General features: G+C 39.9%; 1 protein-coding gene across 1 annotated transcript in view; it reads right to left on the reverse strand.

Annotated features, from left to right (window-relative positions):
* TMEM117 (transmembrane protein 117) overlaps positions 1 to 23,206 on the reverse strand; it is a 244,784-nt gene that overhangs the window by 78,199 nt on the left and 143,379 nt on the right. The window contains exon 5 of the mRNA XM_063134815.1: positions 19,900 to 19,997. Coding sequence (XP_062990885.1) covers positions 19,900 to 19,997 — 98 coding nt within the window. The remainder of the gene's footprint in view (positions 1 to 19,899; positions 19,998 to 23,206) is intronic.

Here is a 23,206-nt window from a genome sequence, read left to right on the forward strand (position 1 = left end):
CCACTGAATGTGGGTTAACGTGTTGTGTGAACCCAGCCATGTTCTGAGTGGAAATGTTTCATCAAAAATCATCCCCTCCACTTTATTTATTGACTAGCAAATGGACCTGACTTACTCCACCCTGGCTTCAAACTGTATTGCATGTATAGGATTCCAGCCTGAATGAGTTACTAACACTAAATGTACTAATGAATAAAGCTTCTCTTTCCTTCAATGTTAAATCGTGCATTCCCTACTTCAGAATCTATTTCTGTCTCCTGAAATAGTGATTAAAAATAATAAACTACTGCTGTATATGTCAGTCAGAATTTATATACACGATGCAACAGGCACAGTTCTCCAAAATGTTTTTTGACCATCCAACAGTTGCACAGAGAAAAAAACAGTGAATAAATTAAAACCCAAAATATAAGCCTCAGGCTGATGTGTTTGAACTTCACTGCAAACATTATTCATACACATTTAATTGTTCCATTGAGACTTTGACTGTTTTGGAGAGGTTCCAGGCATTATTTCCATTCCATTAGTAAGCCTATATTCTGTGTACTCCTAAACCCAAAATGATGGATTCCATGAATGTCTTACCACTTACTGACCTGAACACTAATTGACGTTGTGTATAGATTAAAACAAAATGTATGTTTTCAAGAGCCAGCCAAAATATGTTGTAAACTCTAGAATGTTTTGTGGCAGATGACAGAAGTGGCATTTCTAAAGTGCAGACACATACATTTCACTGCCATGAAAAATCTTTTAAAGAAATAATGGCTCAACCTAAAATGATGTTTTGCAAAAAAGAAAAGAATCCCTCAATAACCCCCAAACCTTTTGATAAACAGAAATGGAAAGAGAAAGGCACTTTGATACACAGCTAAACTTTCTTTGAGACATTAATACCACGTTCCACGTTCTTTTCATCTGTCCTTGCATCTTGTAAATTACTTTGTTTTGGAAAACACTATACATTTTTCACATAAAAAATGAAACTAAATAATCTAAGATACATTTACAAACTAGTGTTTATTCAGGAGAGCATGCGAAACACTACTGAAAGTCCTGTTTGAATAGAGATGATGTGTAGAATTAATTTTTCAGAAAGCTAAAATTTAAAACAGTGGCCTTTGCTAGACCAGGCTACATTCCGGGGTGATACCCGGGATTGTTCCTGTGCATCCAGATGACACACAGGGGATCCCGGGCTCAGGCAGGGATCAACCCTCCCTGGCCCCAGGATATAGCCTACCCCTTTGGCCCCACTTTTTCCCGAGACCGCGAGTGTGTGGCCCATTACTTGCGCAGAGCTGGGAGCCATGCACAGGGTGCAGCGCTCCCCAGGAGTGCTGCGCCCATTGGGGGAGGGGGGGAGCGGTGGAATCAATCTTTTTTAAAAAATACTTACTTTTCATCGCTCGTGCACAGCCAACCCTTTAAAAGTTTTAAAAATGGCGGGTGCAACGTCTCTCTTGTTGAGGTCGCCTCGCCTGATGTGTAAACGAGGGCGGGATCTCGCGTTATTCACAACGCGAGATCACCCCTCCTCCATCCTGGTATATGCAGAAGGTCGAGCAAAGGCCAGTGTCTCAAAAGAACCACAGTGGTGCCAACCCAATTTCAATTGGACTAACTGAAAATGGGTGCTAAGTAAAGCAGTATAAACACTACTGACAAAGCCCTGTTTCATGTATTAATAGTTTCCATGTTAGTTTGTTGGAATACTGTGCACAGGTCAGGTCACCACGTCTGAGAAGGATATTAGCCCTATTCAGGCATTTTTTCTTACTGTGTATAATCAATGCATGAGGAAAAGGGGTGCTCCAGCTGCAGCCCCTTCCACTGTCATGTTCATTGCCCTCTACTCAAGGAGAGTGACTATCTGAAGAGGAGAGATTCCTGTATTTGTGGAGGCTCTCCGTACAATTAAGACCCCTGAGGGTTCTGCATCTGTTTCCATGGATACAGAAGGTTCTCCTCTTTAGACATGAGCAGAGGATGAGGGATATGGCAACAGAGGAGGTGCAGCTAGAGCACTCTCTCTCTCCTCACAAGTTGATTATACATGGTAAGAAGAATGCCCAAACAGGGCTGTTGCGGAGCTGGGAAAAGTGTCTAAAGGGGCAACCAAAATAAGCTACCTGGAGCACTATTGTGGCCAGGCTACAACAACCTGTGCTTTTTAGTTTAGAGGGGGAAAGCAAACTCATGGGGGATATGATAGAGGTTTGTATGTTTGTTTTTAAATCATGTGAGCTGTGGAGAAAGTGGATGGACAGAGCTTGTCTCCCTCTCTGAGTATAACAACACTTGGGACCATCCCATGAAAATGATTGGCAGGTGATTCAACAAAAACAAGGACTTCTTCGTATTGTGTGTAAATCATGTATGGAAATCGCTGCCATGGGATATGATGGCCACTAGCTTAAAGGGCTTTAAAAGGGTATTAGATAAATTAATGGAAGACTAAGGGTGCAATCCTGCAATTTTTAGACAGAAAAAAACATTTTACAACTCCTAGCATGCTCCAGCCAGCATGGCTGACTGACAGGGGAATCCTGGGAACTGTAGGACTTTTTCCTGACTAAACATGCATAGGATTACGGTGACCATATGGAAAGGAGGACAGGGCTCCTGTACCTTTAACAGTTGTATAGAAAAGGGAATTTCAGTAGGTGTTATTGTTATGCATGCAGCCCCTGGTGAAATTTCCTCTTCATCACAACAGTTAAAGCTGCAGGAGCCCTGCCCTCTTTTGTATCTAGTCAAGAGGGCAGGGGCTCCTGCAGCTTTAACTGTTGTGATGAAGAGGGAATTTCCACAGGTATTGCAGGCATACAAATGACGCCTGCTGAAACTCCCTTTTCTATACAACTGTTAAAGATACAGGAGCCCTATCCTCCTTTCCATATGGTCACCCTACATAGGATCCCATCCTAAATCTATCAATAGCTACTTGATATGGCTGGCTATATGCAGCCACCAGTTTCTGCTGCAGTATGCCTCTGAGTCCCAGTTGCTGGTACCCAGATCAACAACAGGAGTGTGGTACTGGCTTCATGCCTTGGGAGCTTCCCAGAGGGCTTGGCTACTGTGGGGGAGCCCACTAGATGGAACTTTGGTCTAATCCAACAGGGCTCTTCAAATGTTAGAAGCAGCTGCTTTCTCTTTGTGCCTCCAGCAACCTCCTCTTCCCCTCAGGCTTTGCCATGGAGGAAGTGGAATCCCTATTAATTAACCAAAGATTGCCTCTTCTCTCATGAGCTTTGCGCTGGTATCTCTTTTCACAATGATTCCGTGACTGAATTTGTGACTGAATAGGTTTCCAATGGATTTCACTCAGTGACCTTTCGGATAGGTAGATAAATGAATAAGCATCACCATCAGTGTAACATGCTCTCTCCTTTCTGTGGTCTTTATATGGGAGATAATATATAAGTATGGAGAGATAAAATATATTTCAGTATTCTACCAGGCTGAATATTTTTTTTGCTATGTCTACATTCTCTTCTACTACCAGACCCGATGGGCTAAAACAGGCATTTCTTTAAATCTGTGTCTAGCAGCTATGTCTGTTTTAATTTTTAATCTAAAGTTGATGCATGGCCTCCAATCCAGATCAGGATCCTAGTGTGGGGGTTGAGGGGCTTTTAAGTTCTAGATTAGTCCCACTGAGCCTACTGTAGAGTAAAAATGAATGAAAGACATAGTTGCTGGACATAGATTTAAAGTAATGTCTATTTCGGCTCTCTGATGCAGCTTTGAGTCTTCTAGAATATGTAATTTTTGGCATGTTTTTTTTTTGCTATGATGCTTTTGGCTATTAGTCTCTGCGTTGTCTCTGCATCCAGTTGCTCCCCACCAGTACTTCTTGCACACATAAAGCTGCTTCCTACAATTTCTTGCACACAAAGGAATGGTGGTTGTACTAGCACCATCTGCCTTGCTGTAAGAAAACCATCATCTGGAGTAAAGGGATTAGGGTTGTGGAGGAAGAAACAGTATCTGTTTGCCAGCAGTCAGATGGCTTGCCTGGAACAGGAGCTCCCCTAGAGCCAGGCCAGAAAAGCAGTGTCCTTTTAGAAGTAGGAAAAATAAATCTCCAAAACCTCACATGAAATATTGGTAGGATTTTGTAAAAGCCAGATATGCATACTGTAGCAGTTCTGGGTGTGTGCTGAAATCAGAGTTCTCTTCTTTTTTAAAAAGAAAAGAGTAGCTTTAAAAACAACACAAAACAAAGACTCAAGAAAAACAGACTTTTCTGTTAAGCAACGAATAATGGCCATTTCACGCAGGAAAGAAAAATTATGTATCCAATCATTTGTGAAGTGTGGCATTCACATTGGGCACGTTCGCACAACACGACAACCCATCATGGTTGACAAGCTACACACTGTTGGTTGTTTAGTGAACAACCCACAGTGCATGGTTTGTGCACATGATGGATGATTGGGATTTCCATGGCTTGATTTTTCCTCCTCCCCCCACAGTCCGCTGCATAGCTTTGCCTGGTATCCCAGGGGTCTTGCCTGTAGAACCCGCCTTGTCTGACATCAAATCCCTTGTTTCTACTCCAATCATGCTCCTGATTGTGAATGGAGCTTTTTGAAATTTTTATTTTGTGTGTATGTGTGTAAAAACAGGGTAAGGAGAGAGAGAGGGAGAGAGAGAGAGAGGGAGAGAGAGAGAGAGAGATATTTTCCCCAAAATGTGGAATGTGTACAAACGGCCTTTAAAAAATGTAATCACAATTTTGGAGTTGCAATGCTGACAGTCAGAAATATACAGGCTTGCCTTGCCTGGACCCTTGTATGTTTTAAGCTGTCAAACATACAAGGTAGGCAAAGCTACACAGTACAGAGGCTGGTTTGACAGCCTTTGACAGTTGAACTATGTGGGAAAGGGGTGTAGATCACCTCCTTAGCAAGATCATCCCAGGGGTTTCTGAGTTGCCTGGAACCTTGGGGGTGCCCTGAGAAGAATCCCCACTAGCCCTAGACCCATCAACAGTTTTTTGTAGAAAAGTGCACTCCGCCCCCTTTGTTTGCTCCACTCCGCTTTGCCTTAGCCACAGCTATATGTGACAGTTGTCAAAAGAGCTGTCAAACCTTGCCACAGTCAGTGCAAACAGGAGGGAAAAGGGAGGAGACATCTAGATCTGTTTGAAAAAGAGCCTCTATGCCTGGGCACGGAAGGGCATGGCCAAGAGGAACAATCTTGCTTCCCCCAACCTCCATTTGTGAATATGTGAGAGTTAATCATGTGAACCTCCCTTCTCTGTGGTCTCTTCAGTTGCCTCTTCATAGCTTAGTATTCTTCATAGCTGGGATTCTCTTATGCTTCCATGCACAGAGTAGGGCTCTTCCAATTTCCTTTCCTGACCACTATCCCTCAGGTCCTTTGAGATTTAAGAGGGGTAGTGGCTTATCGGCCAGTACAGCCTGGAGAAAAATCTCCAAAGCCCCTCTACATTTAGCAAAGGCTCTCTATGTGCTAGCCTAGTAACCTATTATCAAGAGCCTTCATTAAAAAAAAAGTGCATTGAAAGGCATCTCACATTCTATTTATTTCAGGTGAATTCAGAATTAAAATAAGCTCAGTTCTATCTACCTAAGGGGGAAAAAACAACTAAGCACCAGAAAAACAAAACAAAAAATATGTTTCTTATAAGAGGAAAAAGGGAAGGGAAGAAGAGGGTTAGCAAAGAGACGTGCTCTGGAGGTCAACCCATTCAAACTATTTCAAGGAGAAAGTTTAATCAACAGCAGGGAAAGGAGGAAGCTTCTGTAATATGCTCAACCTTAGCCACATGTCTTAGAGTAAGCTGCTGCTGCTGAAGGAAGTTCTAATGCAATTTAAATGTATGCCAGCTACATTTTAATGCAGTCTTCTGGTAACCCCATTTTTCATTGTTCACTATCTCTGTAGTTAATGCAATCAAATGTATGTTACGTTGGGCACAAAAAGTGAATGCTGATAGGTAACGGGAAAGCTGTAATGCTCAAAAATATTTGCTGTGTTCAGATGTAAAATTGTCATGTGAGTGGTTGTTGGTTTTTTGTATGATGGTGATGATGATGATGATGATGATGATAATGATGATGATGATGTTTTTAAAGCCCTTCCCTTCCTCTTGCCAAAGAGCCAGGTGTCACTCCATTGAAATGCATGAGGATTTGTCAATTAGCAAGAGAAAGGGCTTACATCTGTACCATGGAAACTATTATATATAAAGCAAACCATAAATTAGAGCCAAGGTCCATCACAAGGCAAGCTAATCTAATTCACAAGAAAAGGATATGAGTGCACTATAGCACAATAGGCTACTGAAACACCATCATATGGGCGACTCTGCTGTAGCATTGACTGCATTACAATAAATAGATAGTATAATCTTCAACATAAAGCCACGGCATGAATAAAGTACTTTGATCTACACATGTCACAGTTTATATCGTATTTGTTGTTCCAATAATTTCAAAACATCCATTGAAAGATGTCATTTTTGTGTTATGGCTTTTTAAGGCAAAAAGAAACAAGGGACAAAGGAAAGAAGAAGAGAGTGTATTTGACAACGAGGGGACCTTCGCTGATGCTGTTAATATACTGAGCTTTACTGGCATTTTAATCTATCTGAGGTTCTATCTATTGCTTTTCCTATTTTCACAATTGTGGGTAGACAGCATATAATTACACAGAGCAAAAATATGGGCACATTCTTCTCATTATTTTGTCTCAGTTTCAAAGGAAAATTGAATGCCTTGATATTGCTCAGCTATCAGAAGATTCTTCCAGTGCAAAAAAGCTATATTGATTTTTTTTACAACAGAATATATATTTTATAAACAACTCTCAAGCAAGAACTCTCCCAGTATATTTTGTTACATGATATAGGGATGCTGAGCAAAGATGAGTTTGTTAACGTATATATAGACCACTGTGAGTGTGTACGTGTGTGTGTGTGTGTGTGTTTTGTCGTGATTTCCCAGTGCTCTTACATAAGTGAGAATGTATTAGAATGTAAGGCTATGTGGCAGGGTTTTGCTATTTTATTGTTTTACTCTGTACAGCACCATGTACACTGATGGTGCTATATAAATAAATAAATAAATAATAAGTGCATGGATTGAATACAGGTTTGCAGAATTGGCATTGTGAGAGTGCTTCACGCAGTGACACGCAACTCTCAAAAACCAAACCTCTGTAGATCAGGAGGAAGCATTTAAAAGTTGCAGGCGCTGGGGATTATTTATTTTATTTATTGCATTTATATCCCACCTTTTTTCCTTCAATGAACCCAAGGCGGCATACGTAATCCTCCTCCTCTCTATTTTTTCCTCACAACAACAACCCCGTGAGGTAGGTTGAGCTGAGAGTCTGTGACAGCCCAAAGTTACCCCGTGAGCATCCATGGCTGAGTGGGAACTAGACCCTAGATCTCCTGACTCCTAGTCACCTCACTTGTTACTCTGACTGCAAACCAGAGATGCCAGAGGAATGCATCTAGGGTCTTTTATCAGCTCAGCCCCCTAGACTTTGCTTTGCTTTCCTGAGTCGGTCCAGCTCATGGATTAGGCCAGCTTGCAGAGTTCCCAATTTGTTTCTTTTTTTCATAAATAGTTGTGCAAATTGAAGCTGCAATTTGTGTTATTTACACAAATTCTGGCCATAATTGGTTTAATTTGCGCAAATTGCAGCCATAACTTGCATAATTTGTGAGCACAGTTTGCATAAATTACGCATCTTACAGTCACAGTGTATGCAAATTAAGAAAATTGCAGCCAGAATTTGTGCAAATTATGCAAATTGAAGCTGCAACTGGCACAACTTTCTATTCACAGTGGAGAAACCACCCAAAGTTCCTGGGTTTTGGGGAAAACTCACAACGCAGCTTGCAAATGCAAGTAGAGCTGGGTGTTTAGCGGGAATCCATCAGGCCTCAAAAGGGCCAGATTTTCAAATGCCAGACATCCCTAGAACAAACTAAGAGCCACACTGAACAAGTCCTTCTTAAACTTGCCATTTAACCAGGCAAAGAAAACCAATTAATAATCTCAGCTATAAATAAACTGAAATTCATTTATTATTTACAAATAAATAAGTGTGCTGTTTTTTCAATTGTCATGTCACCTTCTACATGCCAGGAACTGAAAAGATGTAACTGTTAAAATTCAAATGGCACAAATGTCTGTCTAGGAAATTCTAAACGAGGCTGATGACGTCAGACTCCTTAAAGGTTGAAGAAGCTGCCACCTTGAGCCGTGCTGGGAGTCCTGTCACGAATGGAGGCAAAAATGGATTTATTCTCTCAGAACCTAGATGTTCTAGAAAATGCCAATTGCTGAATTAGTCAATGAGAAAAATAGGCACTTAGGCTCTTCAGCTATGTGGTTAACTGGACTCCTTTAAGAATATTAAAGAAAATAATGTAAATATTTGGCCTGGATGTCACCTGTGACATCCAGGCTAAACTGTTTAGAGTTCTAAGTGTCATATTTTATTTATTATTTATTTACAATATATAGATACTGCTCCATATCTAAAATAAATTCCAGAGCAGTGTATATAGGTATAAACAGTAAAAAGAAAGAAAACTAAAAAGGCAAATTAAATTTGATCAATTTAAAACAAAGGAGCAGTAAAAAAAACAGTGGCTAGTCAATTGAGTTGAGGAAGGTTTCTCAAAATAGAATTGTTTTCAGGAGTCTTTTAGACTCCTGTCTTTTAGACTTTAGGCTGCCGGAAGCAGCCTAGTGTTGGTGCCTGCCTGCCTGCCTGCCTCTAGGGGCAGGGAGTTCTAAGGAGAAGGGGCCACCACACTAAAGGCTCTTCTCCTGGTGGATTCCAAATGGGCCATAGATCTATGTGGAACCACCAGGAACATGCCCTCCAATGACCTCAGTGACTGGGCAGGTTGGCAAGGGAGAAGGCGCTCCCTCAGGTATCTTGATCCCAAGTCCTTTAAGATTTGTTATTTAGTAATCATTCTGGATAGTAAAAGTCAGTTGGAAAACACTGCTCCCATGTGGTCTGAAGCTATCAATGCCTTGCTCTTAAATACACAGCTTTTGGTCCCTGCTCAGGAAACCAGTTTCCAAGTTCTACGTGGAAAGGATGTAATATAAAGGGTGCACATACTGTACATTATGTTCCCTTGATCCCTGCTATGATGAGTGAAATCCAGCTCTTGCTCTTCCCAGAAATAGCAGCATCAAACCTCGTCCCCTGTTGTCCTGGGATTCCGGAGTTAACATTTCTGACTGGAATCTCATAATTTGTTTCAATTCTATTTTACATCTTTTGATGTATTTCCCACTTTGAATTCAAAAGACAGGCTTTGTGAAAGTATTTTTGGTCACAGTGTTTCTCCGGACAGACTGGCTATTAATAAGTCAAAATTGTCAAAATGGTACAGGCGCTACAAATATGATCACCAAAGAGCTGCCTATCTGACAAAGTTTACATCACTAAAACTCAGGCAAGTGTTTACAGCTGTTCATTTCCAAACTATGCCAACAGCTATGATTGGTGGGAGATACTCCAAAACTCCTTTAGTTCAACACTTTTGCATTTGTGGCACACCAGAGATTGAAGACTTGCCACATTATTTGCTATCTTTCCCCTTATATTCTGAACCAAGGTTTAAATTTCTGGGTTCTATCTTGTCTTCATGGTAATACTGTCCCAGAGAAGAGATTTTATCTTTTGTCTGATTTAGATTTTACTGTAACCTATAAAGTCTCTCTTTTTGCTTTGGCAGCATCAAAAATTTGGGAAAAAATTATCTCTGACAATGCAGTTGATCGTTCTGGGGATGCACTGACTTAATGGCCTCTTTAGCTGTTTTAATTTTCAAACTATAATTATCCTTTTTAACAATGGGTATATTTTAATTTAAATGAATTTACATAATGTATTGTGAATCTATTTTAGCTTGAGCATTTTAGATCTTGTTTTATGGTGCAATTTGTCTTATTTTGTCTTAGCTGTTATATATGCGAAGGGCCCATGGCTCAAGGAAGAAATAATAAATAAAGTTAAGTAAATATCCAGTTCCTACTTTTCCCAGAAATGGCAGCACCAAACCTGGTCCCTATTGTCCTGGGATTCTGGAGTTACCATTTCTGGTTGGAGTAATCACTGTCATTTCCCAGTGCTGATTACTATTCACACATTTGGCCTAGCAGCAATCAGCACAGGGATCGGGGCAGCCGATATCTGGCTCATGGAGGTGTAGCATGCTGAGTCAGCATGTCTGTCATCCATGGGAGGAATAGCCGAGATTCCAGGTCAAATCCCCAGCATATACAGGCAAAGGGTATCAGGTACCAGGGCTCGGAAAATCTTCTGCCTGGGAAAGCTGCTGCCAGTTAGAGCAAATAACAGTGGGTGAGTTGGGCCAATGGTCTGACTCAGTACAAAGTAATGACCTAGTTCAAAACATCTGGTTCCATGTTGAATAAAGACCTCTTGAAATGTTCTAATACTTTGGGTTTTACTCTGTGATTGTACCTAGAGACTAATATGCAACACATGGCCGAGCAGATCTTTAAGTATCTTTTGATACCACTGATCAGAAGTGGCATACATAAGAGCCCTGCTGGATCAAACCAAGGGTCCGTCTTCTCCAGCATTTTGTTCACACAGTGGCCAACCAGCTGCCCATGGGAAACTCACAAGCAGGACATGACTGCAACAGCACCCTCCTGCCTGGTTTGCACAGCACACAAGAACAGCTATACTACCTGCTGGAGGTAGCATATAACCATCAGAACTAGCAGCCAATGAATTTGTCGAGTCTCTTCCTTCTGTTCTGCCCATATTGGCTGTACATTTGGTGGGAACTTGAGAAAGGGCTTTTCCAGTGGCTGTGCCCAGATCTTGGAACTCCCTAGCAAGGAGTGCTTGTCTTGCCCCATTGTTGATGGCCTTCTGCCAGCAGACAAAAGCCTTTTTATTTAAACAGGAGCTTGGCATGCTGAGTTGATTTGTGTTTCTCTGCTGTTCTGTGTTTTCATCTGTATTTTTTAATTTAAAATTTAATTTTAATTTATACTGTTAGTTTTACTCTACCCTGTGCCTGTTTGGTGCCCCCTTCTTATTGTTTTATTATGATTTTATAAGAATGTAAGCCTATGCGGCAGGGTTTTGCTATTTTATTGTTTTACTCTGTACAGCACCATGTACACTGATGGTGCTATATAAATAAATAATAACAATAATAATTTAATTGTGCTTTTAATTTCTTTGATGATTTTAATGATTTTAAAAAAATAATAATTATCAATTAAATTTTAAATGTTTTAAACATAGAATCATAGAATCATAGAATAGCAGAGTTGGAAAGGGCCTACAAGGCCATCGAGTCCAACCCCCTGTTTAATGCCGGAATCCACCCTAAAGCATCCCTGACAGATGGTTGTCCAGCTGCCTCTTGAATGCCTCTAGTGTGGAAGAGCCCACAACCTTCCTAGGTACATTTTAATTAAAATTAAACATTTTAATATTACATTGGGTTTAAATATATTTTTAACTTTTGTATATTTCTAATTATATATTTAAATTGCATATGTTTTCTTTTTGTAAAGCTGCCTTGAATCCCAGTATTGGGGAAAAAGTGGGATACAAATGAATAATAACAACAACATAGAAAAGGAAAAGAGAAAAAATATACACCACTGGCTATAGAAGTTAAAGAACTATTGAAACAGGAAGAAGTTAAAATTATTCTGTTAGTCACATCAGTCACTGGTATCTCATCAAAAAACTATACAGAAAACCTTTTATTCCCCCTTACAATATTTATATAGTGCTCCCCATTCAAAATTTCTGAGCAATGAACAGACAAAATCGAATAAAACAGAATAAAAACCTTCAGAAACTAGGGACATTTCTGTACCTGCTTCCCCCCCCCCCCCCCGGTATCGTCCTGGGATCATCCCTGACACACAGGGGATCCTGGGAGCAGGCAGGGACAGTCCCTCCATTTTGCTTAGGTGTAGAAAGGGCCTAGGCCTACCAAAATACATCTATACCAACATCCAGAAAGCAGTCATACTTAAAACCCTAACCCTAACCCTTAAATGTTTTTATTGTAAGTATAGTGGTTTCATGTACACCTTTGTTTGTATGTACTATATGTGATGTCTGTGATTGAAGAATGGTACAAAGAAGTATGGGATATAGCCATTAATGATAAACTGACATGTAATATTAAGTGGAGAAAAGGCGTAACTAAAATAAATGAGTTTGAAGGAATCTGGAAACAGTTCCTAATATTTGTGTTTACTAAGGGAAGTGGGAAACCGCCAGCAGAAGAAACGATCAGATTTTGGACTCAGGAATAGATCCCGAGGTGGGGGGTGCACTTTTATGTTAAGAATGATTATGTTGTAGTATGATAAAGTATAGGTAATACTTATTCAACATATATGTACTCAACATTTATTCAATATGTATGTAGCAGTAGTTTGATGTTTCTTTTTTTTATTATTATTATTATTATTATTGTAATGATGTATGTATGTATGTATGTGTATATATATATATATATATATATATATATATATATATATATATATATGTGATGTCTGTGTTGGTGATGTTTTTTAAAAATTAAAATTTAGTTTAAAACCCCCACCTTAAAACTTGTTCAATAGTGAGGAAATTTCTGAATCAGTAAAAGACAGCATGACTTGGCAAAGCCTGTCATATTTGTATAGAAAAACTGCCACGAGTGAGAAAAGAGAGAGAAAGTAATAACAATTGTTTTTAAACTGCTGCCATTTCTGGCATAAAAGTTGGCCTGCTGTTGAAGGGTGTGAGTGTATTTTTAACTGGTTGGGTGAAGTTTATGTCTTTTATTGTGTTTTTAATTGTGCTTTTAATTTGTTTAATGATTGTTTTAATTACATTTTTGTTTTAATCTTGATTTTATTATTGTTAGCCAGCTTGAGTGGTCTGCTTTGATGTGATTTTTAAATGGCTTTAGTGTTTTCTTGTTGTTAATATCAATATCCCATATTTCAAGGTATTAATCCTTATAAGGTAGCTTACAAGTGGCATATATTAATAAAATCACAATAAATAATATAAAAAATTAACAATTAATAAGGATGTTTTCCATAGGGTAGCTGGTGATAATGATGGTGTGCAAAGAGAGGGGGAGAAGAAGAACTGGGACAGGGGCCTGACATGGTCTTTTCCTCCCTCCCTCTTTCTCTCAGAACCTGCCTCACAGGGCAGCCCTGTGGGGCGAAGGAGGGGCAGTCCAGCTGGAGCAGGCTGAGATGGCCTTTGCTTGGCCTCCTGCCTCTCTCTTCTGGGACATTTCCCTCAGGGGAGATGGCAGTAATAGCCCTGCGGGGGGGGGGGAAGCACATCTGGAGCAGGTGCCTGAGGCGGTCTTCTCCTGTTTCCCTCTTTCCTATGCAGATTGGGTTATTGTTTTGTTATTAAATTGTGGATTTTACTGTAGTCAGATGTCTTGAGCATGTTCTGGGCAAAGGTAGGTTATAAGCATAACAAATACATAAACAAATAAGCAGTGGATATCACAGCACCAGGGCCTGGTGGATATTTGCAGAACTATTCTTAAATAGATCCATTGTTTTCTGACAGAGAGGTCCCAAAGAATGGTGATGGCTAACTGTGCATCATCTCCCTGGGACTTTGTCAATGTTGGTTTCACATACTTTCATTTTATCTCTCTTCCCATTCAACCACATACGGAATTGCTTAATTAAGTATATACAAATGCTTTACATTTCAATATTTAATTTCCACTTTTGAGAGACATCAAGCTTTCTGTCTAAGGAAATCTTTGCCATTGTACCGTGTTCAAATCCATACTTTCAAATAAGAAATCACAGACTGAGCCTTTTTTAACTAAAAGTTTTATAAATATAAAATATGTAAGTTATGTAATCTCCTGAGGTAACATTGATCAATGCCTTACCATATCAATTTCCCCTTCTTTGAGCAATATTTAACAGTTGCTGAAGCAAATTAAATTGCCAAAATGGAGGTTAGAAGCAAGTTACTCTACAAAGCATACAGGCAGAAAACTTGATAGTGAAACCCATGTGGCTATGGGAACTGAGGCGCCTGGGAATTTGGAATAATGGATTGTGCAAATTTGCACCATACAAAATTGCTCCTTACTTATCCTTTACAACTAGCTTGTTCAAATCAACACTTCAGTCAAATGGCTTAAGCCGTTCTGAAAAAGATCTCTCTTTCAAATGAGGGTCATTTCTGGCCAGATATGTAAAAGGCACTGCTGTTTCCCCAGTCTTCTTCACTGAATTTGTAATTACAAATTAACACTTCTGGAATGGGATGGGTCAGTGGAGCTCTTCTCCAGGAGCTCTGCTGATTTGTCCCCTTCTGGAAGCACTAATTGGGACTAGTTTCTGGTTGCACTAGAAAGTGCTAGCTTCCTGTTCTACTCATTATTTATTTATTTATTTATTTATATAGCACCAACACTGTACTTGGTGCTGTACAAAATATACAAATAAAACAGTGATACCCTGCCTAGAGGCTTACAATCTAAAATCACATTAAAACATATGAAAGGGGGGGGAAGGGGTTCACAAAGCAGAAATAAGAGAAAAATCATAATAATAACAATAAATCAAGCTAAAATATCAAAAGCTATTGAAAGCAAATGAGTTCTCAAACACGTTTTAAAATCTACAATGGAACTTGTGGTATGTAGTTGCTCTGGAAGAGCATTCCAAGCAAATGGGGCAGCCAGAGAGAATGTTCCTTTCTGCTAGTGCCACCACGGTGTTTGATCCTGCCCTTATTGTATGTGGACCTAATCAGTGGGTCTATTTGCCACCAATCAGAAAAAAAGATTCTAGCTATAGTTTGGTTAATCTCATAGTTAGGACCTATTTTTCATTAACCCAAACAGCTTCCATAAAGTCTGTATGATGTGGGATTGGGCATGAAATAGCTGTGAGAAATGGCTGAGTTTTAAAACAGAACTTGAGGTTTCCCCAAGTTCCTGGGACTTCTAGCCCCTCCTTTTTTGTGTGTGCATGTGCCTCAGCTGTAATTTGTGTAAATTATGCAGTTTGTGCAAATTACAAAATTTATGGCCATATTTTGCACGAATTACACAATTTTTGACTGTAATTTGTGGAAATGAATTTTTATGCAAAACAATAATAATATGGAAATTCTGCCAGCTGGCCTAACTCATGGTAGAAGACTGAATGGAGTTGGGGGGCGGTCTAAGACGCTCTTTGAGCTCCATCCCCTCCAACCCAATTCCTTTGACATTCCTACCCTTAAGTGGTAGAATGAAGCTAACTGGTCTCAGTCTATACACTTAAGGACTATTTAGATCAGGCATGGGGAACCTCCTGCCCATAGAAATCCCCCTTCTGGCCTGCTAGCCTTTTCTGTTGTTATCAGTGATCAAAGAAAAAAAGGGTATTTAAAGGCATTTGAGCTGTCCTTTGCAGGCATGAAAGCTGTTGCACTCGGGCTTACTCCTGACATGCCTTCGATTGAGCTGGATTTTATATGCTTGATAGAAAAATGTACAAATTGGTAAAAACTACATCTGGCCTGCCCACTTTGCTTTCTCTATTCTTGGTCCTGCTTTGTGTCCATAGCCTCATCCACTGCTGGATTAAGACCCTTCTTGGTTCATGTTTTAGATACTAAGGTCCATTCATATGTTAATTATTATATCAAATTAGTACATTTACAGCATGTTTAAGTAGTCTTAAACTACTTAATTTACAGCATGTGTGAACAATGTAATATCAGAGGAAATCATTTATAAAACACTGCAACTGGGCAGGCTAAACTCAACTAGTGCCTGTATTTCTGTGCAGGGATAGGTATTTTTAACATATAGTGCAACTCCACCTCCCTTTCTATTTCTTCTGTTCTTTTTGAACAAGTTATATCCTTCAATTGCTATATTCTAGTCATGGGAGTCATCCCACCAAGTTTCAGTTATACCTATCAAGTCGTATTTGCCTTCATGTAATAAGAGTTCAAGTTCGTTCTGTTTGTTTCCCATGCTCTGGGCATTAGTATATAGACATTGAAGACCATGTGTTTTATAGTCTGGCTTTGTTCCTACATTGTTGCGGACACTATTTGGGGGCACTATTGGAGCTGTTCTCTGTACTGTGGTGCCTTGGCCTTCATCCATTGTTGCCTCGAGGTTGAAAACCTATGTCATGAAAACCTATGTCATCATAAATTTGTCAGGCTTTATAGGAAAATAGGAAGCTGCCTTATGATGAGTCAGACCATTGGCCTGTCTAGCCCAGTACTATCAGCAGTAACTAGCAGTGTTTCAAGCCAATGTTTTTCTTTCTCTTCCTGGAAAAGCCAGGAATTGAACCTGGGACCTTCTGTATGCAAAGCATGTGCTCTACCACTGAGCTACAGCCACCACCACCCCACTTAGCCAGCAAATACCACAAGTTTTTAAAATAATTTTAATGTTATTAATTTGTCCTTCTCTATTTTTCCTCTGCTTATTAGGCTAGTCAAGTTGGCTGTTACTGGATTCCTGACATCTAGTCCATAAAAAATGTCATTATTTAATGAGCAGTGTTGCCTAGGGCAATTTTATTCCATTGCCCACAGCTAAAAATAAAGGCACTTACTTTGTCCTTTATATTTTAAAAATCCCAATTAGACCAACTTTTTTGAGGATGGAAAGAAGTATTTCTTATACTTCACCGAATTTAACATTCAAATGTTTGTAGCAAAGTATTTCAAGGTAAAAAAAGGAGAAGCTTACAAAACTTTATATCTTGGTAAATCAAAGCAAAAGAGTAACTGATACTGTTGAAGAAATGAAGTGATACAAATTGCTAATCAATCCTACAGTTCTTCCCTTAGGCAGACATGAAAAGATAATACTGACTAAGGCTGCAAACCTATGGCCACTAAGCTGGGAGTAAGCCCCACTGAACTCAATGGGACTTCGTTCTGAGAAGACATGTATAGGGTTACACTGTTAATTATGTAAAATGGCAAGAAATGTGTTAATTACTGCACGCATACCAGTGGCCAAGAACTGGGGGGAAACAACTACCATCAATAGAGAAATATTTGGCATAGAATGTTAATGTACAAGTTAACATATTATCAAAACATTAGGAAGGAGAGGAAAGCAAAAAAAGGTCTTTATGGAACGTTAGAAGAAATGTGTTTATTATTGGAACGAGAAACCTAATTGTCAGAATGTGGAAAGAGAGATAGTTTGACTTTCTGAAAATTATTATTCATGCATGAACTTAAGAGATCTGGAAGTCTGAATGATACACACTTCACTGAAAATTAGTTACAGTTGCTTTTTTGTAAATGAGTGTGGGTAGTTCATACCATTTTCTAAAAGCAGACTTGAAGATTTTTGTTTCAGATGCAACGTTTTCCAAGGGAAATTCTCCAAAAGATCTGTAGGGTACTTCTCAACTATACTGGGAAACCACCAAAAACTCAGCAGTTAGGGAAAGGGGGTGGGTCCAGGGAAATAGGAGAACCCCAGAGGACTAGGGTCGGATCACAGGAGGTTTTGGCCCATGGTCCTAAGGTTCAACAGCCCTGCTCTAGAATAACAACACTGCATAATTGTTCTGTACTACTCTCAACCTCCTTCCAGTTACCAACCTGCAATGCAAGAGAACAATGATACAAGGTTGCAATGCAGAACCATAAACTACTCTCTCAGAATCATCTGACTCAACCGGCAAGATTCCAAATAAACTACACGGCAGTGTCATTGCAAACCACTTGCTTACAACCACAGCAACATGGGGATAGTGGTCTGCATTGCATTGGCAGGGTTATATTTAAAATATTTAAAACCTCAAAATTGTTCAAATATTCAACTACCACCATTTGTATGCTGACAGATACTAAATACTAGATATTAAAACCATGGGTTTAAGTTTATTTGCATTTTTCATGTTTATTTATTTTAAAAAATGATTTAACATATATGCATACCTTTAAACAGGTTTATGTTTAACAAGTTAAAGGAGTCACAGGCCTTTGCTAGACCTACCAGAACTTCCATGCCGGACGAGGGGAGACCCCGCGATGTAAGGACACACACACACTCTGGGCTCCTTCAGACATCACGCTAAGCCATGGTTAGGTTGCTAACCCTTTTTCAGCAAATGATTGGTGAGCATGTTTAAACCATGGTTATGTAGGCTGGCCATATGAAAAGGAGGACAGAGCTCCTGTATCTTTAACAGTTGTATTGAAAAGGGAATTTCTGCAAGTGTCATTTGTATATATGGAGAACGTGGTGAAATTTCCTCTTCTTCACAACAGTTAAAGATGCAGGTGCCCTGCCCTCTTTAAAATCTGGTCACTGTAGTATAGCTCCTGCAGCTTTAACTGTTGTGATGAAGAGTGAATTTCATCAGGTTCTCCATATATACAAATGACCCCTGCTGAAATTCCCTTTTCTATGCAACTGTTAAAGATACAGGAGCCCTGTCCTCCTTTTCATATGGTCACCCCATGGTTATATAGACACCATTGTTAGAAATGGTTCATATGACACACTAAGCCATAATGTTTAGCTCAAAACGCTTAACAATCATGGTTAACATGTTGTCTGAACAGGGTCACTGGGGAGTAGGAGATGAGATGGTTTTAAAATATATGGAACATATGGGGGGGGGGGAGTATTGTGGCCTAGGAAAATGTTGGGAATGCCAGAAATATATGGTGATAATCTACTGTGGCTGGAGAGGTACTGACCTAAAGGGCCCAACCCAGCAAAGACCCCTTTAGTAATTGCTTCAAATGAACTAACCCTGTCTTTGAATTTTATTAGGGATGTGCTTTATTTGGGGATGAATGGAAAAGAGAACCAAATGGGCTTCATTGAGCAGAATTTCTATTCATCCCAAAATGATTGCTGAGTGTACAAATGAGACTCCTCTTTGGAACTCCCATTCATGGGTGGTGGGTCTTACCTTCACTGGCAAAACCTGACTTATTTCTTTTCTTTTTAAAATAGTATGTTTTGATACTGCTGGAGCCAGTGGCAGTAGCAGCTAGCTACTATTAGTAACCACCATTTTGTTTTGTTTTTTCCAGAATGGCACAAATGTTGCATTGTTCCTGGCTTGGTATTCCCAGGGCGAGCAGCATTCCACCAGTGGGGACCACCACCTTTTTTGCTCTTTCCATAATGCTGCAGACCAATACAACAACTGGTACATCATGGTGAAAAGAAAATTGGATGGGGGGCACCAAGAGCAGCTGCTGAAGTCAGTTCCTCCCACTGCTCCCAGCAGCAAAACATAGTAAAAGAAAGGGGAGGAAGCCAGAGATGAATATGAATGCCAAAATGACATAGCTGGCAACAAATGCACGAAAAACAAATGCTATCTTTTATGAATAAAACACAAGCCAAAGCAAGAATAGAATGAAGAGAAGAGAACAATAATGAATGGTTTCTGAAACAGGTTCCCCCCCCACACACACACACTCACACTCCCCTAGTGTCAGTTTTTATAATAATGATGACTTGCTGGGATAGACTGAATCCAAGCTGTGATTGTTTTAGTTCAGATGCATAAATTAATCCAAAATAGTATTTGGGCTTCTGATACTTGATGGACATGTTGCAGAGGAGAATCACAGAGTTGTGTATACCTTTAGTTCCTGATTCAGTGTAAATCTTCATTTCTACCATATTAAAAATGCTTAATCAGTTTTTTTCTGGATAGACAGATACAATGTGGCATTTTGTTTTAGACGACAGTTACAATTTAGAGTAACTGGCTTAGGAAGTAACCCCTTTAAAGTGGTTCACAACCATAGATTTAGAGTGCATATTCCATACAAACACACACACAGAGACATTCCCAGGAATTGAACTGTGTTGTCACTTACCAGAATAAAATGATCCTGATATTCCCCCTTTTCCAGAAAGCTCTAGCAGATTTTCCCCAGTCAGGATAAGGTTTGTCCTGGAGCATCATATCTGTGACCTGGAGTGGAGACGGGGAGAGAGAGAGAGAGAGAGAGAGAGAGAGAGAGAGAGAGAGAGAGAGAGAGAGAGAGAGACCAGTACAAGCTAGTGAGTTCAGGCTAGATAAAAACATTTGGATTATAAAGTTTTCCCATAATTTTAGATTATGCCCAATGTTCGCATCTTCACATGAGAATCATCAAGGAAATATTATACATGCATCTATGCAGTCCAATCTTAGGCAAGTTTACCAAGATGTAAGTCCTACTGAGTTCAATGGGGCTTACTCATACAGAAGTGGGCATAGGATAGCCATAGGTTTATTTTCACTATGGGTGGTTTGCACACATGCAAAAGAGGAAATACCACATTTATTTATTTTTTACCAACATGCCTCCATATGTCACACCAGCAAAGCATGACTTCACAGCTGTTTTTGTTTTTTCCTAGAACCATAAATGGAGTTCCATTTGGCATTGAGGGGGGGGGGGGAGAGAGGTAGGATGCAAAAAGAAGATAAGCCAAACTGTATGTGAAGCAATCCCTAGAAGGCAAGTCAATGGGCATGAATGTCAGTGAAACGTGTCTGAAGTCAACTTCTGCAGTTGTATAATTCTGAATGAATCACCACTTGGGAAAGGGTTATTAGCTGTATGGACCACTGATTTTGGCAAATAAGCAGACTTGATTACCATTTGGCTAAATTTGTCACGAAGCAAGCAACATAACAGAAGGGTTAAAAAAAGAATTAACCCAATCAACAGAGGGTTAAAAAATAAAATCAATGGGTGCAAAATAGAATTTAATGGAAAAAACAGTGTTTCCTTTCATTTTGCACCTATTGATTCTATTCTTTTTTATCTCTACAGATATCAAAATGTGACCACAGCTGTAATGATCTATGAGAGGACCTCTCTGTGGAGAGAGGTGTTTCCCCCCCCCCCAGTTCTCCATCTGCAATCCTTTGAAATTTCCTGCAACTGAGATTGTAATCCCTGCACCTGTGTGGTATTACACAAAACCTGTTCCCATATTTGCTTTTGCAGTGAAACTAAAAATCCTGCTACCCTGCCAGAATGAGCAAGTATGGGACTAATTTCCAATACCTGCAATGTTACTAGCATACACATGCTCTAGAGCAATGGTTTTTAAACTTTAATCCACTGTCTACCAAGTACACAACATTATCATCAAATGCCCCCCAAATCATAAGACATAAAAACACTGTTGGTGCTCATGGAAGCTTGTTTTTTGGAGCCTATTTGCAGTGTGGGGGAAGTTGCATTTGGCATGACTTTGATGCTGAAAACCCAATTAAAAATATTCCCTGTGTGCCTGTAATTAAATAAAGAAAATCCAATGGTGTGATTGTAAGTATGCAATTAACATTGCACGTAGTTAGACTGTTACACACGTAGAGCCAAATTTCTCTTCCACAGTTTACTACTTCAGCACCATGGACAGCACTTGCCTTGCACAATGAATGGATCTTCTGAACTCCCATTTCCTTTCCTTTCCTCATAGGACAAAGTCTAAGTTTGAGAATAAAATTGGTGGCCAAAGAGAGAGGTGGGAGAATTTTAGGTGGGAGCTCTTGGCCAGTGTACCAAAGAGACTAATATTACTTTGCCTATTTACCTATTTTGGGGGGTTTCAATAACTAAATGCAAACATGGATAGAAATGAGAGGAACAGATACACTGACAATTTTTGGAGGGGCTATTTCAGAGTGCTGGCAAATTTTTCTATATCTTTAGCTCTTTCCATGAACTAGACTATATCATCAACTGCCAGGGACCAGAAGACTATGAAGCATACTATGCAGAACACTGGAGAGGTTGCTTCTGGGACTGGCATCTTGACCATCAGTTGGGACTATGTCATCAACTGCTAAGAACCAGAAGAGACTGCCATAAACACTTCCTTGTATGCCCAATAAATTTACTTGGGCTGTAAATTTTAGCCAAAAAGTGGAGCATAAATACAATCAATAAATAAAGAATGTGAATCAATTTGGTTAACTGGATACTGTTGGGTTGTTTAGCCATTCAGCTGACAGAACTCACTCTTGGATCAAAGTGAGAGTATAAAGACATGACTCCAGCTAAGTTATTCTATATTCTCTACATTTGACAGTAACATGCATTAGTCATTCCTTTATTGTAGGCATGAGTCATGCTCTGGAAAGCTGTTTTGGGTTAACGCAAGGATTTGTGAGCATGCTCCAGGACTTATGCTTTGTTTTTCAATACAGCTGCTTCTCATACTGCATCACTGCAAGTTGCTTCTGTAGTTGCTCGTACCTCCAGACACAGTCTGTCAGGTGGGCATGGACTTCCCAAATGGATGCCTAGTAATAATCTCTAATGGCTTCTGTGACATTTTACAGAAGAGGTGAGCAACACATGGCCCACAGGTCACATCCACCCCTGCCCCAAGAAAGTCCAGGGTGCTGCCAAACTGTGGCCCAAACTGCAGCCCACAATACAAAAAAAAACAGCTGGCAATGTAGCCACCATTACTTTCAAACATATTTCAGCCAGCTCCACCCTGAAGAACCACTGCTGCTTTACCACAGAAAAGAAAATGGCCAGCAATCTTATCTCTCTCCTAAAGAGCCAATATATCCAGTTCAATAGCCAGCTCTATGATGCAGGAGGGTGACAGAGTGTCCTCTTGCATCATAGAGCACTTTGAGAGCAGATCACAGCAACTCTCAGGTTGCCAGCAGCAGAGAGGTAAGATGGCTGGCTTTCTCTTACTGAGGAGTAAGAGTAGGAACAGAAGATTCTGTGTTTGCACGCTTTCCGTGTGTGTATATGGGTGTGGCATGCATGCAACTCTCCAACAGACAATCCAAAACCTTCGGGGCCACAGAGTAGGGGTCCCTGATTTATAAGCTTTATGCAAAGAGACTCATTAACTTCAATGGGGTGAATGAGTGTGGTCTTTGGAGGGCACATATGCATGGGCATATTTTGTAGCTCAATGGTAAAGCAGATGCTTTGCATGCAAAAGGTTCCAAGTTCAATCCCAGGCACTTCCAGGCAGGACTGGTAAAGGAGTCCTGTCCAAAACCCTGGAGAGCTACTGCCAGTCAGTATTGGCAATATTGGGCTAGATGGACAAAAGGAACATATCTGTTTATATATCATAAGACATGAAGTGTTTTGTGAGCTCCAGATGATTGATCCATTAAATTATTAATATATGCATAAATACTACAGA

Source organism: Elgaria multicarinata, chromosome 9, assembly GCF_023053635.1.
Source record: "Elgaria multicarinata webbii isolate HBS135686 ecotype San Diego chromosome 9, rElgMul1.1.pri, whole genome shotgun sequence".
NCBI lineage: Eukaryota > Metazoa > Chordata > Lepidosauria > Squamata > Anguidae > Elgaria > Elgaria multicarinata.